Source organism: Amblyomma americanum, chromosome 5, assembly GCF_052857255.1.
Source record: "Amblyomma americanum isolate KBUSLIRL-KWMA chromosome 5, ASM5285725v1, whole genome shotgun sequence".
Lineage (NCBI taxonomy): Eukaryota > Metazoa > Arthropoda > Arachnida > Ixodida > Ixodidae > Amblyomma > Amblyomma americanum.
The window spans coordinates 18,936,219-18,954,630 of record NC_135501.1 but is presented as its reverse complement, the minus strand read 5'-3'; the positions used below and the strand labels follow the sequence as shown (position 1 = coordinate 18,954,630).

General features: G+C 49.6%; 1 protein-coding gene across 1 annotated transcript in view; it reads right to left on the bottom strand.

Moving 5' to 3' along the window:
• The window catches only part of LOC144134588 (uncharacterized), a 184,010-nt gene that overhangs the window by 114,458 nt on the left and 51,140 nt on the right, over positions 1-18,412 (bottom strand). Inside the window, exon 3 of the mRNA XM_077667478.1 lies at positions 9,567-9,625. Coding sequence (XP_077523604.1) covers positions 9,567-9,625 — 59 coding nt within the window. The remainder of the gene's footprint in view (positions 1-9,566; positions 9,626-18,412) is intronic.

The following is an 18,412-nucleotide window of genomic DNA, read 5'->3' as shown; positions in this document are numbered from 1 at the left end:
CGAGTAGGCACACTACGGCGTCACAAAACTCCCGATAGATGGTGTTCACAGTACATCGCCCCAGGCCGAAAAGATTGGACACAGACATATCCTCTGCTGAGGAGCACAGCTTATACATCGCCACTACAACGCGCTTCTCGACAGATGGCCAACCGCATATTCGTGTCGACGCGCTGCAGCAGGGGCCGGCAAGCTTCGACTGTATACCGGAACGTCGAAGGAGTCACACGGAGGCTCTGTTTAAAGAACCGCTCACCAAGGTGAGGGAGAGTGTCCTCAAACCAGCGTTCGTTTCGATTGTACATCCACCTTTCCCGCTGGACTGTACCATCGCACGCAACCGCAGCTGCGATGCACAACCCATTCGCTAAAAGTAGCTGTCTTTTTACACTGTGTGTCTTTCTTTTAGCCGCCTCAATCTGAACTTCGGGGTCAGCAGCCATCACCATCATAAGAGCAATCTCACACTACCTTTTTAGACTCATAATAATCTACACAGTTGTGACAACACAGATTTAGGTTTTGGCGCCAACCGCTATCACATATAGTTTAAAAGAACTTCTATTTGGGCTAGATAGCGCAAGTCCTACGTCGTTCTTCTACTGTGTTTGCGTGTTTTTCGGCGTTACTGTTTTCCTTTCTGGATCGCTATCACGTCTGGCTGCTTATTTGGCTGCCGCTGCCCCCGACTGCACAGTGTTGCCGGACATCACCTTGTTATGGCTGTCGGCGGAACATTTGGCGCCACCTAACACACATGAGGGCAACTTCTCAATGAGCATTGAAAATGCCCGTGTAGCACTGGACGTTTCGAGCGTGATTGAAAATCTCGATGCAGATCGAGTTCAATGAGGATCGAAAGTGCCCGTGTGACAGGGATATTACTCATCACGTTTCGAGGTTTATTGGGGTCTCCTACCACCTTTGACCACAGCGCTCTCTGGCAGCAATTACTCCTCACATTTCAAGATTTCGTGAGGTCTCCTACCACCCTGAGATCAAAGCACCATCTGCGGCTGCAACTAGAAAACAGCGCATCTCGCATTGAGACTTGTAGCGCCATCTACAATAGCATTGTAGAAACAACAACCTGCCGCCTGACAATGATGACGTCACGGTTCAACATGGTGGATAAAGGTGTGACAAGTGAGTATGACGTCCGGGAACTAAATGGCGGTATAGTTTCGGTTTCTCGAATCTAAGACTGCGGCCATTAAAATTGGTTGTGTCCTGTCAAGCCCTCCCCTCCCCCTCATCAAAAAATATCGCTATACATGCGCACATGTATAGCGGTGGTATAGGAGGTGGTCGGTTTGAGACCCACCGCCGGACACCCACCGGTAAAAATGGGTACAAGCGTCTCCCGGCCTGGCGCCCGGCTTTCATTAGGGGTGTTCGCTTGGGAGAAGCTCCGTAAACCCCGCTGCGCCCCTCGCGAGCGAAGCCCCAGTGTCGGACAACCTCGGTGCGTGCTAAAGGTGGTGTCACTGCCAACGTGGCTTCATCACCTGTAGCAGCAGTTATACATGAAAACCCCAAGTATAACCTTTTTTCTTCAAAGATTTCTAAGATAAATATTTTTGTGCCACTAATGCACTTTCAGTAGAAAATCCTTTCTTAAAATCGCGTTGAGAGCGGGTGATAATAGCGGGGAAAACACTGGTAGAAGGGACATTGGTCTATAGTTCCCGATATTATTGCGATCACCTTTCTTAAATACAGGCAGTACTCTAGCAACTTTCGTCTCCGTGGGAAACGTACCAGTTCTAAGACATAGATTAAGGATATGATTTAGTGAGGGTGAAATAACATCTATAACATGCTTAACAGGATAAATTTGAATTCCGCCCGCATCTCGCGATGGGCTATTGTGTAGTTTCCTGAAGATTGATCGAACTTCTTTGTCAACTGCAGTAAGAAAAACACTCTGCGGATGGTTAGTCTCGAAAAATTCGATCGCTTCCGGGTTATATTGTGACCGCGAGTTATCAAGGAAGGAATCATTAAACGCATTAGCCAAGTCGAACCTACTAATCTCAACACCATTAACTGTTAAAATATCAGGAGCTTTGGTAATATTTGATGGTTTAATGATGTTGGAAAGCTGTTCCCACAATATATCCATACGCCTGCCGCTACTCTCAAAGATATCATTGTAGTACAGTCCTTACCGGTTCTAATATCGCGGTTTAATTGGTTGCGTTAAGCTTTGTACAGTTTCCAGTCATCAGGCTCTCTCATTTTGATAGAGTTCCAGTAAAGTTTGGTTTTACCTCGATGCGATGCAACAAACACGATGAAATCCATGGCTTCCTAATTCTTCTTCGTTTTGTTACCTTCGTAAAGGGAAATTATTTTGATACAGAGCCATAAACTTGCTTAAAAGTGTGATATGCGCTAGTAGGACACATTATAGAAGAAATGTCATCCAATGTCTTATTTTCTACTGCTCAGCGGAAGGTGTTCAGTCTATGCTCAGTGATTATTTGGCGGTAATAAGGCTGGTCAGACAACCTCTTTGTGCGATGTTTTTCTTCACACATAAATTCATATGTGGTCACTAATGTCGCAGCAGATTACAACACTCTTAATGTGGGCCATATCAAAATTAGTAATAAAAATATCAAGCAACGTTGCCATATTGGAAATAATGCGAGTGGGTTCTCTTATTATGTTTGAGCAGCCATTTGAGGAAAGAAGAATTTCAAAATTCTACTCAGTAGTATTAATGCACAACATATCATTCCTAAAATCACCGCCCCATACAATGTTACACTTATAATCAATGAAATGAATGAGGGAGTCCAGACATTCCAGGAAAACATTCTGATCACCACTTGGAGGGCGGTAAAAACTTAGAAAACAGCACAGTTGCTGGGAACTGTGAGAATTTCGCAACAATCAGTTAAGCTTAACTCTGGGAGCAGTTCACACTTCACGGATTGATTCACCAGCAGGGACACACCACCGCCTTTCCGTCCATTGTGACGATTTAGGAAAAAAGTTTCGCATCAATGAAGCGTGAACACATGGTCATTTCATACCACGTATCGGATATCATGAGTACATCAAAGTCGAAACCAAAGCTTGCCAGTAGCATTGAATATTCATCAAATTTATTGCAAAGAGGCCGGGCATTATTATGAAAGCATTTAAGGGGAGCGTCGAAAAGATAGTCAATTCCAAGGTGGGTTTTTAAATCTGTGGGAAGGACTGGGAGAGGCATTTTGGTGTTTGTCAAAGTTTTCTACAGTTACCACCCATTTTACCCCATGAGGAGTCTACAGTTGCGGAAGAGTTTACGGTTGCAGACGTCATGAGATCCAAATCATGCATTGAAGTTAGGCGTAGAACCGTTGATGTTTCGCTTTGCCTTGCAAGAATTTTGCCATTGCTCGTACAAACAAACTTTCAGCCTGCTGCCTTCTTAAGAGAAATAGCAGCACCAAGCAGCACTTTACTTGTTCGAATGAGATGTTCATTAACAAAAACTGACTTGCTTGGGCAATCAAATCCAAGGGACTCAGTTGTTAGGCGTGTCATCCGTGCCTTTTCCAAGATGCTATTTCGCTTTGATGGGCGAGTGAAGCGGATGATTACGTTTTTATCACTGTAATTCACACTTCGAACTTCGTGGCATATGTCATTATCGGCATCTGTCAGTCCCTCACCCAGTGGCTCAGCTATGATTTTCACTGCAGCCACTTCATTACAGCTTCCAGGTAGTCCTTTCATTTCTGGATTGTTCGACCTTTAGTACTGTTCTAGTTCGCCTACTCGAGCAGGCAAGGCCAGATTTTTCTCTTCAAGTTCTATGTTTTTTCGAATGAGTTGTTTCAAGTCGTGCTTCAGTTGTTTAATGTCTTTCTGAATTTCTTTCACATTATCACAAGTGTCCGAGCAAAACTTGACACTGTCCTTAAGTGTGCGCATTTCAACGCGCATCTCTCTTCGGAATTCATCAAGCTGCTTTGATCAGTCTTTCGCATCTTTCGTCATCAGATTTCAGCACAACAAACAACAACGAACAAAGATGCAAACATAGGGCTCTATTCGGCAGCGCGCTCAAGTAGTAAAGTAACGAAAGTGATTAGAAAAAATTTCCTCATCTGCAAAAACAGGAATACGTTTTAAGGTGTGGGCCCGCCGGTGCACCGCTGCCGAACTGAGCAAACCGATTCCGCGCTCCGCTTTTCATGGCATCAGCAGGCGCCTGTCGATGCACAGTCGTCGTTGTCGAGCTCCTGATGCGCAGCAGAGCAGTAGATACAAGAAGATGCGTAAATGGCCCGGCCTGGTAGACACTCCGGTCGGGGTAGGTGCCACTGCGCTGTCAGCTGCAAAAGAAGGGATACGTTTTAAGGTGTGTGTCCGCTGGTGCACCGCTGCCGAACTGAGCAAACCGATTCCGCGCTCCGCTTTTCATGGCATCAGCAGGCGCCTGTCGATGCACAGTCGTCGTTGTCGAGCTCCTGATGCGCAGCAGAGCAGTAGATACCAGAAGATGCGTAAATGGCCCGGCCCGGTAGACAATCCGGTCAGGGTAGGTGCCACTGCGCTGTCAGCTGCAAAAGAAGGGATACGTTTTAAGGTGTGTGTCCGCTGGTGCACCGCTGCCGAACTGAGCAAACCGATTCCGCGCTCCGCTTTTCATGGCATCAGCAGGCGCCTGTCGATGCACAGTCGTCGTTGTCGAGCTCCTGATGCGCAGCAGAGCAGTAGATACAAGAAGGTGCGTAAATGGCCCGGCCTGGTAGACACTCCGGTTGGGGTAGGTGCCACTGCGCTGTCAGCTGCAAAAGAAGGGATACGTTTTAAGGTGTGTGTCCGCTGGTGCACCGCTGCCGAACTGAGCAAACCGATTCCGCGCTCCGCTTTTCATGGCATCAGCAGGCGCCTGTCGATGCACAGTCGTCGTTGTCGAGCTCCTGATGCGCAGCAGAGCAGTAGATACAAGAAGGTGCGTAAATGGCCCGGCCCGGTAGACAATCCGGTCAGGGTAGGTGCCACTGCGCTGTCAGCTGCAAAAGAAGGGATACGTTTTAAGGTGTGTGTCCGCTGGTGCACCGCTGCCGAACTGAGCAAACCGATTCCGCGCTCCGCTTTTCATGGCATCAGCAGGCGCCTGTCGATGCACAGTCGTCGTTGTCGAGCTCCTGATGCGCAGCAGAGCAGTAGATACCAGAAGATGCGTAAATGGCCCGGCCCGGTAGACAATCCGGTCGGGGTAGGTGCCACTGCGCTGTCAGCTGCAAAAGAAGGGATACGTTTTAAGGTGTGTGTCCGCTGGTGCACCGCTGCCGAACTGAGCAAACCGATTCCGCGCTCCGCTTTTCATGGCATCAGCAGGCGCCTGTCGATGCACAGTCGTCGTTGTCGAGCTCCTGATGCGCAGCAGAGCAGTAGATACAAGAAGATGCGTAAATGGCCCGGCCCGGTAGACACTCCGGTCGGGGTAGGTGCCACTGCGCTGTCAGCTGCAAAAGAAGGGATACGTTTTAAGGTGTGTGTCCGCTGGTGCACCGCTGCCGAACTGAGCAAACCGATTCCGCGCTCCGCTTTTCATGGCATCAGCAGGCGCCTGTCGATGCACAGTCGTCGTTGTCGAGCTCCTGATGCGCAGCAGAGCAGTAGATACCAGAAGATGCGTAAATGGCCCGGCCCGGTAGACAATCCGGTCAGGGTATGTGCCACTGCGCTGTCAGCTGCAAAAGAAGGGATACGTTTTAAGGTGTGTGTCCGCTGGTGCACCGCTGCCAAACTGAGCAAACAGATTCCGCGCTCCGCTTTTCATGGCATCAGCAGGCGCCTGTCGATGCACAGTCGTCGTTGTCGAGCTCCTGATGCGCAGCAGAGCAGTAGATACCAGAAGATGCGTAAATGGCCCGGCCCGGTAGACAATCCGGTCAGGGTAGGTGCCACTGCGCTGTCAGCTGCAAAAGAAGGGATACGTTTTAAGGTGTGTGTCCGCTGGTGCACCGCTGCCGAACTGAGCAAACAGATTCCGCGCTCCGCTTTTCATGGCATCAGCAGGCGCCTGTCGATGCACAGTCGTCGTTGTCGAGCTCCTGATGCGCAGCAGAGCAGTAGATACCAGAAGATGCGTAAATGGCCCGGCCCGGTAGACAATCCGGTCAGGGTAGGTGCCACTGCGTTGTCAGCTGCAAAAGAAGGGATACGTTTTAAGGTGTGGGCCCGCCGGTGCACCGCTGCCGAACTGAGCAAACCGATTCCGCGCTCCGCTTTTCATGGCATCAGCAGGCGCCTGTCGATGCACAGTCGTCGTTGTCGAGCTCCTGATGCGCAGCAGAGCAGTAGATACAAGAAGATGCGTAAATGGCCCGGCCCGGTAGACAATCCGGTCAGGGTAGGTGCCACTGCGCTGTCAGCTGCAAAAGAAGGGATACGTTTTAAGGTGTGTGTCCGCTGGTGCACCGCTGCCGAACTGAGCAAACCGATTCCGCGCTCCGCTTTTCATGGCATCAGCAGGCGCCTGTCGATGCACAGTCGTCGTTGTCGAGCTCCTGATGCGCAGCAGAGCAGTAGATACCAGAAGATTCGTTAATGGCCCGGCCTGGTGGACAATCCGGTCATGGTATGTGTCACTGCGCTGTCAGCTGCAAAAGCAGGAATACGTCTTCAGGTGTGTGCCCGCTGGTGCACCGTTGCAGAACTGAGGAAGGCGATTCCGCGCTCCGCTTTTTATAGCGTCAGCAGGCGCCTGTAGATGCGCAGTCGTCGTTGTCGAGCTCCTGATGCGTAGCAGAGCCAGTAGATACCAGAAGATGCGTAAATGGCCCGGCCCGGTAGACAATTCGGTCAGGGTAGGTGTGACTGCACTGTCAGCTGCAAAAGCAGGTATATGTTTTAAGGTGTGTGCCCGCCAGTGCACCGCTGCCGATCTTCAAGCGAAGCCAAGCACTCCGCCCTATTTCTAAAAGAAGCTTAATATTTTGGGTTCAAGGACCCACAGCAGATATTAAATCAGGTTTCGTGCATCTGCGCACATTCGTTCCGCTATATATACTCCGCCAACCACGGGCACCCATCCGGGGACAGTTGTATACCGAATTTGGTAGGCAAATAAAGCCTATGGGTTGTGGTATAGCAATGAAACTACAATTACATAATAGGCAAACATTGTATACATGCAATTACTAATTGAAGCGTTACCATATCACACCGCAAGCCGAAACCTAGGCCCAACTTGACCCCCCAAACGAAGCAAATTTTGTTTGGTACGTATCTTAAGGGGGGCGAAACACGACACTGGGTAGACGTGCATCGGAATTTCTCTGATAGATGGCGCCAGGTGACGATCGTTCCGCTAGACGGCGTGCGTGAACGCGTAGGCGAGCTTGGTGGCAATCCACACCGTTTCGAAGGGTATGACATTCCGTTTCTCGAGACGAGCGGCGTGTTCTTCGCTTTCATCGTCTAGTAAACCAAAAAGCTAACGCTCGCTACTTCAACGTATTCCAGGCGGTGGCGGCCTTTTTCTACTTCGTCAAAATATCCGCACTCGGTTGCCAATCCGGAGGTTGTCAGGTCGAATCCTGGCGTTTCCAAGTGTGTTTATTTCTGCTTCCTTTATCGTTATTACATGTGTCAAATGCCGTCGGAAAATCTCCCGCTCTAAACGACGCTGTAAATCGCGCTTCGTTTTCATTTTTTCAGTAAAGTTGTCTCCCGGTGACTAGCTGTACCACCCTTTCTGAGGGGACCAACAGTTCAACCTTTTGCAGTTAGTCCCGAAAAAGATGAATGCCAGTGGCAGGCCAGTTAGTCCCTAAAAAGGCTAACCTCTCGCCCCTTGCCAATGCCATATTTCTAAGAGTGTGGTGAAAAAGTAAGAGGCGTCTGCAGCTGTTAAGCCAATTTTCTTGGCGACAAAGCGGTTACAGGCACGCGGCGGGGCGATTCAGTCGCAACTACCATTTTGGATGGCTTCTTTAAATGACAAACAAATACGCTCGCCATAATGACACCAAAACTGAATTGCATCAGTCCAAATGACATCTACGCAGCTCTCGGCACACATGTAAGGGTGCTAGAGCTGTGAAGCCATTGCTTGCAGACATATTGATGTGCAGCCTATGTCAAAAGTGGGAAATCTAGAGATGTTCGCTTCTAAGCTGTGCAGTGCGGCTGTTGTAGCATCCGTGAAAGTGTATACTTCCTGGTGGCAGTGTCATATACGCCACACCCTTTTTGCAGGAATAGCCCTTCAAAAGTGGCCTTTATTACTGCCTTCCTCTTTTTCTAGTGGAGTGTAGACAGGTGCAACCCGTGCAGTCAGGCTACGTTATTCTACACCGAAAGCCGTTTGCAGGAGCCCGTCCTCAATTTTCGTGTAACTCAAGCCCGCTCTAGCTGTAGTTCTTTCTTGGCTTTCCACGGTTACGCGTCCATGCGGATCGGTGCCAAGCCAAAGCAAGCCAAACCAACATCAAGCCAAGAGAGAAAGAAAAAATAAGGAAGAAAAACGGAGGAAGACTGTCGTGAATAGAGAAATAGAAAAGACATAATTACTGGCTGAACAAGGCTACGGCTTATCTGCAATATAAAATGCCTAAACAAATCTTTCAAATAAGCCGTAGCCAAGTTTAGACAACCTTTAGAGCGCTATCACTAGAGCTTCCACTAAGCCGTTTAGTCGATTCCTGTGCAGTTCCTCTGTGTAGGAAGATTCTGAAGACGTCACAAAGTCATGTGACCTAGCTGGGCTAGGTGCCACCTAGGTTGCTTTTCTGGGTATTTTAGTGCGCTAGGACTTGAGCCACCCTTGCCAATTTCGCCGATGTTGGCCCGATTCCTCTGCAACATTGAAGAGCTGGGAGGCTGGGTACTACCCACATGGTGGCAGGTAGGCCACCTGAGTCACGTGATCTTGCGACATCATCAGAACCTGAGCACTGGATTGTGAGCAAACTGCTAACCGTGGCAGGTGGCAGTTCAATTAGTGGTCAGCTACGATAAGTTGCTCGGAAATACCAACCTCGATATCACAGGCCCCACCGCTGGCGACACCTGCCATCACAGGGCAGTGACGCACCGCTTAACCACTACAACACTGCGCCAAGAGTAGCATTATCACTCGCAGCGAGCTGTGAAGTTAAAATAGAGGATGAAAACCGAAATGATAGCGCATCTAATTCGCATCTAGCATAACCACGCGAAATCTTCCGCCATTTTTTCTTCTCTAACAAACGTCCCCTGCAGCGCGAACTTTCAAAGCTAAAACTAACACACACTATTCCAATTACTCAAACTCAACAGCGCTGAAAATTGTCTTCGTGATATATCGCTTTAATTCGTACTAGATGCAGCCAATTTAGTAACGCCTAGCTCCTAGTGACTTCAGCAAAGAACGTTGCTTTGAAAAGCGGCCACAACGCGTGACTTAAATACGTTTCTGGTACAGGTACTAAATGTTTTGGTATCGCCTGTGGATTCATGCTGGCTTAGACAATTTTTCCGCTCAGATCATGCACAGCTGTAAACAACTCCAAGGCTACAGCAGCAGCGGGGTTTCCGTGAAATGTTCACGTATGAGTGGTACCTACACTTGGTGGCAGGCACTTCCTTGATTCTGCCAAGAACGAGGCACTCATACCGCACCTCCCTGCGTTAAGAAAGCAAAAAAAAAATGCAGATGTAATCTCCGTGGTCAGAACATCGACAATAAAAAGAACATGAAATAATTTTGCGTAAGTTTTCCACCTCACGATCATATCCTCCGAGCGTATTGATCAAACAGCAACCTCTTTGTCCCATGTACTGCATATCGAATGAAAGAACTGTCTGATACGCCATGTTTTCGACACACTTAACACATTTTTCTACATATGATTTTTTAAGACGGGTCTTTTTAGCTCCCAATGTCGTTTTCTAAGATTTACCAACACTCCAAAGTATTTATGCTCTAGAAAAGCAAGCCGCAATACAAAACTGGTAAAAATGTACACCATGATAACTGCAGTGTTTGATCTTATATTTACGATCATTTGAGAACATTATATTTCCGTGTTCAGGAGTGCGTAGCTGCTGACTTCCACACAGCCATATCTGGCGGCGTTAAGCAATGAAAAGCTTAACAGAGACGTTACCAACCTACTAAATTTAAATTTAAGTGATTCTTCTTAGTTTTTAATGTCACTTATCTATATACTCGCCCTTTGTAAACTCTTCGCAAACTGTGTCTTACAGGCTTAATGCCCTCAGCGGTGACATGTTACAAGGAACAGCGAAAAATCGATGAAGAGGAAAGATCATGACGCACACCATAGGTGCTGATTCGCAAACTAATCAATAACATGAAAATGAAAATATTGTTTTTATTTTCATTTCCGTATGCGAGTTCCCAGGGCACCGGCAAAAGAAAAAAGAGAAGTGTAAAACTTCGAATTCCATCCCAGCGGAGATTCGCAAACCCCATGGATGATTGACTACAGCATGCACCATTACTTGGTAATATGGAAGACTTCTACGGTATTCGCGGTTGAGCTAATGTAATCGACACCCTGTATGATCTTAGCTAGCATTTATTAGAATTCGCACGCCTACTGTGCGGCCCGATGATTAAAGTACACGCTCTCATCTCGCTTCAATTTTCATCGTGGCTTAAAGCAGGTTGCAACTTCAGTATCACATGGCATGGCAACAACGTGTTTGTCGAACGTTTTTCATGACGAAATGACGTTGATGACGTTGGCTCCACAAAGATAATCATAATTCTTTATTCAAATCAGAGATACAACACAGGACGCGGACACACCATTGCCACAATTGCGCTCGTACGGCGCCGTCCGGCAGCAGCAACAACCTATGTTGCTGCCACACTTAGTTTTTATTCAAAGATCACAATATGTATTCGCACTTCAAACTTTGCAACGGCATCACGTGACTGCGAGTGTTCAAGTCAAAAAGATAGTCGGGCAGCTCATTGAATATCTGTGGTACTGTGGAATACACTGGTATCCCCCTCGTTCCCCGTGCCAGCGGCAAGAAAGCCAGTCACGAGACCACGCGCTCGCACCACTGGTAATGTGGAGAGAAGGAACCCCTGTTACTCTCCCTGTTCCCAACAGTGAAGTGACATCACAGAATTACTCAGGCCCCTTAATGGGAAGCTGAAGCACTTTTCGAAAAAAATGAGATCTCTACGTCATTTTATAGTTTTTAGTCCACTGAAACAGAATACCTCATTCAAAAAGAGCGGAAATGAACGCAAAAATCTGTTTTTTAGAAGAAAACGCGCCCCATCGCCTCAGGGCGCCGAGCTAACGCCGCTCTTGCCCGCGATTGGTCGGGACCGTCGTGACGTCATCCACGGGGATCTCCGGCCGGCACCGACGGCGTTGCTGTGTAGCGCGTTGCTTCAGCGGGATTTTAAGGACTACGTTCTGGAAATTATGGATAATTCAAGCAGTGCTGAACAGTTTGGACTTTCACCACGCATTTGCGAGCCATCAGCAGCTTCAGAAAACGGCGGAACCAACGACGCCACGGAGTGCGCCGGCAGCGAAAGTCAAGTCGCGACATTTTCACGTGTTGAAAATCTCGTCTGGATGGATGGGTGGATGACAGCTTTTATTTCCACCGAAATAGAGGCCCCTTACTACTCACCGCCCCCGGCACGCAGGCCTGTAGGGCGGGGGCCGGATCCTCCGTGACTAAAGGCTAACAAAGAGACTATCTCTTCGCGGCATCAGCCGCCAGGCGGATTGACTTGTTTCTGCCGAGCGGGTTCTTCGCTGCGCAGCAGGGCTTCCCAGCTTTCTCTGCTATCAATATCTTCGTCGACTCCGGGGTAGTCAGCGCATTCCCATATTCTTTGCTTCCGGGTAACCATGGAACCGCCGGACTGTCGGAATCTGGACGAGCGCGCGCAAAACTATTCCGTAATCGTTGAGAACTACAGACTAAACAGAAAACTGGCACTACCGCCTGATAAGAAGCTAATAGAGAAGCTACCGCATGGCGGCGCCTGCAAGCCGGCAGTTTCGTTAACCCAGTATAGGCCTTTCACGTCCTACCAGGGTGACACGAAAACCAAATCTCGACTGATACGTATGTTTTGCGTAGGTGCATGCGCGTGCATATGTTTTGTGTAGGCGCAAGTGGCAGTAAAAAAAGTAAATTGCGCCGAAACGTTTCTGTGTACCGCTGCTGCATAAAAGCATGGCCACCAAATTCTTGAACGCCTGTAAACATGATCTAAATCAGATCACCGGCACGCTTACACGAGTCGCGCGAGGTAAAGCATTTGTTTGTTCATTTATTTATGGTTACTTGCCTAATTACCCCCGAAGGCCTTTTAGAACTACAAAAGAATGCCAAACTGCATGAGTTGGAGTGGGTGCACTGCTGTAATACAGCGCGAAGAGACGAGGCGACCGGAAGGAAGCTCCTGTGTGCGCTTTCCTTCTGTCGCATGGCTACTCTTCAACCATGAAACTTTTGCACTTACCCCCGTGCGTTGTTTTTTTTCATGCTGAACATGCTTTTGAAAATAATTATGGCTGCGTTTCGAAGCTCGCAGTGCTGCTCATCAAAACTAGTGTGCTGCAAGATATAGTTGCTGCTGTTGCGTATCGAGATAACCGGCAGAATTGCTTGTGGCAGATATAGGCGTAACACGGCTCGACAACTTTGCCGTTCTGACTTAAGGACAAATTTGCATGAATTCTGGCGCCATTGTCAATCGTCAGCCATGACCAAGCACACATGAATGCAAATGTTTGCTTTGCTCAAGTATACTAGGCCTATATAATCAGTTTTTTTGTTCAGTTAGGTGCGGCTGCATGTGCTGCGCGCTGATGAAAGATTAATAGAATTGCTTGAGCTGCCACGAGGTTCAAGCAATCAGGAAAAAGCAAAAAGGCACACAGTGCGTAACGAGCTCAAAAAGTTCAAGACTGTGTGCCTCAGTAAAGCATTGCTGGAAGTGGTTTTAGCTCAGCATGGATGTGAACCAGCTGGAAAATTCAAAGAGTTTACAAACAGGTAAAAAAGTAATATAACGAAAAGAGAAATATTGCTGCACATATTTTGTGCAGGCAGTTTCGGCATGTTGCGTACAACCAGATTGTCTAGTTAACGTGGAAGAGGCTGACGGAGAACTACCGACGGATTCTGCCAAGCTGTGGGCTGAGCGCTGTTTGAAAGTACCATGCCAAAACTGGTTTGTATACAGGCTTCAAGCATTACAGGGAACGCCCGAACGAGAGAAAGTAAACGGCACTGGCAGAATATTACGTTGATCTGTGGTTCGCCAAAGCGCGGGCCGCAGCGAAGCAAGCGCAGCCGGCCGGCCGACTCTCCGTGAATGGCGTCACTTCCGCCAGTTCTCCCGCTCTGCCGTCCCCCCACCCGGCGCTTCCGGAAGCAACGAGGGCGTGCCGGCGGCGGGTTTTTAAAAAGCGATTGCAGCTCTGTTTGCGGATAGAATCGGGAAAAAATTAAAACACAAGATTTTCAAGGTAATTTCTTCCCAACCACAGCGTTTCATGCGATTTGAAAACCGTTTCAGCTTCCCTTTAAGGAAGGGTTGCATGCCTGAGCTTGTGAGTAACGTATTTCTCGTAGATAGGCAATGCCCGAGGGGTATAAAAAATTACGAGACACTTTGGCAACTAAAGTGTTGAGAGGCGAAAGCCGACCTTTCTGTGACAATTTTCACTATGCCGTGACGACTTCCGGTAGATGTGACGTCACACCGTTTGTCACAAAATTCGGCGCATCTTCGAAAAAGACGGCGCTGCGCGTAAGCAATCGCGCCCGCGCGCTGTAAGATAAAACAAAAAAACAGCGGGGAAGGACCCCCGGAGAGTGCGTAGCTTTGCGCGTACTGCTGCCACTCAGCTCGCCGGCGCGGCGCCGAGGGAGGCATGGCCGCGCGCGGCGTCGATTTCTCTAGAATGGTGAAGTTTCTGCTCGTTGTCGACGGAGAGGGCGTGACCTTGTTCGCGCTAAAGTGGTACCCGCCGGCGCCTTCGCATGCGAGATGGAACCAGAAATTTCTGGAAGGCGGTTTCCGCCCGGCGTGAGAAGGAGTTTGTGCAGTTGAAGCTGCGTGTACGTGCGCGCCTGCCTTGGCGCGAAGAACAAACAGACGCGGACTGCGCCTATAAATTAGAGGCTGCAACCACTGTCTGTTAGCCCGAGCCGCCGTTTAAGCTTCCGAGAAGTGCGCCCGCGCGTCTCCCGGGAGAACATTACTAGCCCAGGCCGGACCAGCGAGACACGTGCGCCAACCTGCGGGACGGCCCCGTCGAGCTCCTCAGGTCGTCGGACTGTCGCAGTGCCCGGTGAACAAATCGTGTTTTGGCTGTTTGTCTCTCTATGTGTTAGTGCACTTTAGGTGCAAAGATTCTGTTAAACTGTAATCTCTCTCAAGTGTTACTTTGCATGAGTTGCTTTGTATTTGTAAATAACTCTGTATCTGCTCGTACGAGTGATAATGAAATCCTTTGTATCGTCTCTTCGCTGTATAAACTTTCTTTGGTTTTGTGAACCTTTGGCTCAGACCCATTCTCTGGCTTGCGACCGGCGAAAGCTGGGCACCAAACGACAAAACCCCTTGCCACTTTGTAGCTGGTCTCCGGCTGAGCTTGCCACGCTGAGCCAAGGGCATCTCCTTTGTCACCGAGACCTATACCCCCACACGCTCTAAGGGTGTCTGGGAGCGCACGCAAAAAGTGCGCGAAGTGGTGACACCGTTCCCGTGGCTATACTGATACCCAAATTATACATACTTTGGGGTTTTTAAGTATTAATTACGCTTAATTACACATTTTTACATCTAATTTGACCCAAATCCGACGTTTTTCCGACAATTCTGTGACAATTTTCACTATGCCGTGACGACTTCGGGTGGATGTGACGTCACACTGTTCCCGGGGTTATATCGACGTCCGCGCTATTTCGACGCAATTTCGACATTTCTGCCTATAATTAATTAATTATTCTACAGTCATAAAACTTGGCTTCTACGTTAATCTTTTCCTCCTCTTTCTAAAGCAGCCATTCTTTTCCTGCTATCTTTTTTAGTTCCCAAGTTAAACGTGTGAAACCCTCTGCGAACGGATGACAGTATGATCCATTAAAGGCTTCCGCCTTAAGAGAAATGCGCGGCAGGAAATATCTCTTGCTGCTGGCCTCCTGCTGACATTCTCCGAGGGCACCCTTTCTGCCTGCTGGCCCCGAACCCAACGCCGATCGATAACAACAATTGGTGAGCTACTGAACGTCTATTTTTTCAGATAGAAGATTTTCCCGCAGTGTGCTTTGCCTCACGTTAGGATAAAAACCTGGAGTGACGCGATAGCTACCGCTGGCCGAGCGGAACTCGCTCAGTCGAATTCCAAAGTCAGTCTTTAGCCGCTGCGTTTCCCTGGGCGTTCCTCCTTCATCTTCGTGTCTGGACGTGAATTCACTCTCTCCCCTCTCCACTCCTCCCCCACTCGGTATCGCTGGCGGGCCGCGCAGCCGGCAGCTGCCACGGTGGCCACTGAAGGCTATAAATGCTAGCGTAATGTAGGCGCGCGGCGCGCACCAGCTGCGGGGTATGACGTCACTTCGCGCATGCGCATACCCAAGCAGCACAGTTCATCGGCCCAATATTGCAACAGGATGGTCCCATCCTGGTCCTTTGTAGGGCCAGCTTTGCCAATTGTTACGTTTCGCCTACAACGCGCGGTATAGCCGGCGCGGATGCAACGGACGCCGGGGCTTCGTTCAAAGTGGCGGTCATTTTGGGCCCATTCATCGCTGCCGCAACGCCTCCCGCCAAGCGCGTCCAGGCATGTTTCAATGCCACGTGTCGTCGTGTGTGTGTGTGTGTGTGTGTGTGTGTGTGTGTGTGTGTGTGTGTGTGTGTGTGTGTGTGTGTGTGTGTGTGTGTGTGTGTGTGTGTGTGTGTGTGTGTGTGTGTGTGTGTGTGTGTGTGTGTGCATGTTGGTGCCCACGCTCGTCAAAGCGCGGCAGCCGGGGAGAGGAGCTCCCCAACTGGGAGGCGAGGAGGTCTGACCGGCGCCGGCCTGGCGGACGCGCCCGTCACGTCTGTACATGTTCGAGCGTCGCCGTATCGGGCGACTCTTCCCAAGCCGTTCCTTCTTGCCCTCGACTCCGTGGGTATAAAGGGAGCTGCCCCGGACGCCAACAGGGGACTTCGATTTCTTCCTTCGAGTAACGTGGTCGCCCTGACCGGCTGCTCTTTTGCGATGCCAGAATAAACAAGTTGTTCTGTTGCCAGTCGACTCATCCTTTGCCGGGACCTTCGGATGTTTCCAGTTTTGCCCCAGGCCGCCAGGCCAACGCTACCCTTGGGGCTTGCAACCCATTTGCAACAACTGGTTGCCAGCGGTGAGATCCCGACAACGGAGGCCAGCAGCGAAGATTTGCGGTCAACTGTATGCTGAGCAGCACAACGACCATCCGGGAGCAGTGCAACGAGCCCTGTGTGATGACTGGTTGCCTGCAGCGGAACGACTGCGCTGAATTCTTGGCTGCGAGGTTTGGTGAGTGCGGGACTTTCTTCTTCTGAGTTTTGCCAGGCTTTTGTTAGTGTCAGAAACAGAGCTGGTAATTGTGTTGTCGTTGCTGCCGGGTTAGTTTGCGGCAAGACAATAGTAGGCAGTAGAGAAAGCAGCATTCGGAGCAGCCATGGATTTGAAGTCGTTGCGCAAACCAAAATTGCTGGAGCTTGCAAGGGAGTTGGGTCTGGATGTCTCAGACAAACTCAAAAAACCAGAACTGCTAAGGGCTATTCTTGAGTTGGAGGCTGAGGATGACGAGCTGTCGGAATGCCTTGAGACCATTGAGGAGAGGGAGCAAAAAGAGAAAGACGAGCGCGAACGTAAAGAGCAAAAAGAGGAGCGCGAGCGTAAAGAGCAAAAAGAGAAAGACGAGCGCGAACGTAAAGAACAAAAAGATAAAGAGAAAGAAGAGCGCGCTTTGGAAATGAAGCGTCTCGAGGTAGAGATGGAACGCGCTCGTAATGGAAGTCAGGCACACGGTGCAGGAGAACGGGTATCGTTCAAAATGACTGACCTGATGCGGCCGTTTAAGCTTGGAGAGGACATTGGTTTGTTCCTGGTTAACTTCGAGCGAACGTGCGAGAAGCAGGGGTTCTCTCGGGAAACGTGGCCACAGCGCTTGCTCACTTTGTTACCCGCCGAGGCGGCCGACGTAGTCGCTCGCTTGAAGAGAGAGGAGGCAGAGGATTTCGACCAAGTGAAATCGAGTCTGCTAAAAAAGTACAGGCTGTCAGCGGAGGCGTTCCGTCGGAAGTTTCGGGAAAATGAAAAAGGCAGAAGTGAGTCATATACAGAGTTTGCCTACAGGCTTATGTCAAACATGCAGGAGTGGCTCAAAGAAGAGAAAGCGTTTGGTGACCACGAGAAAATTCTGCAGTGTTTCGGGCTGGAACAGTTTTATAGTCGGTTACCTGAGAACGTGCGGTACTGGGTCTTGGATAGGCCAGACGTTGGTACAGTGGCTAAAGCCGCCGAGCTAGCCGAGGAGTTTGTGACGCGTCGGGCTCGCGGAGCTAAGGACGGTCAAAAGGGTGAATTTGGCTCCAAGTCTGAGAGGCCGAAGTTCACACCCATGAGAGCAAGGGGGGACACACGTAGTGCGGATGCGAGTGAAAGCAGTCCGACCGAACGTAAGGAGACGGCGGCAGCCGAAGCCGAACGCAGAAAGCGTTTCGAGACGAGGCAAGCGCGCGTGTGTTATACGTGCCAGAAGCCGGGTCACTTTTCGGCGCAGTGTCCAGAAACAAAAACAAAAGTCGTGTTTTTGTCATTATGCAGCACTGACGAGAACATGAAGCTTCTCGAGCCTTACATGCGAGACTTCCTCGTGAACGGGAAAGAGTGCCGAGTGCTTCGTGATTCCGCTGCTACAATGGATGTAGTTCACCCCTCTTACGTAGAACCCGATATGTTCACGGGCGAGTGCGCATGGATCAAGCAAGCCGTGGAAGCTCACAGCGTGTGTCTGCCCGTAGCAAAAGTGCTTAATGAAGGACCTTACGGAGCAATTGAGACGGAGGCCGCAGTGTCATCTATGCTGCCCCCCCAGTACCCGTACCTATTTTCGAACAGGTCCGATCACCTCCTGCGCGAGAAGGGGCTTTTGTTTGGTGAGGCTAGCGTTCAGGCCTTAACCAGATCCAGAGTTCGGGAGCTCGCTGCAGAGGCGGTAGTTGCGGGGCCGACGTTGTCGAACAATGAGAAAGGGTCGGAGGCGCAGCAAACTGATACTCAGAGCACGTCCGAACTGAATAAAATTGAGCCTGTAGCGTTGAAGGCACCAGGTACTGGAGAGGAAATGCCCGACACAGGAAAGTTAAGAGCTATCTGCAGATTTGCTCATCGCGCCTACGTCCGATGGACTTAATAGG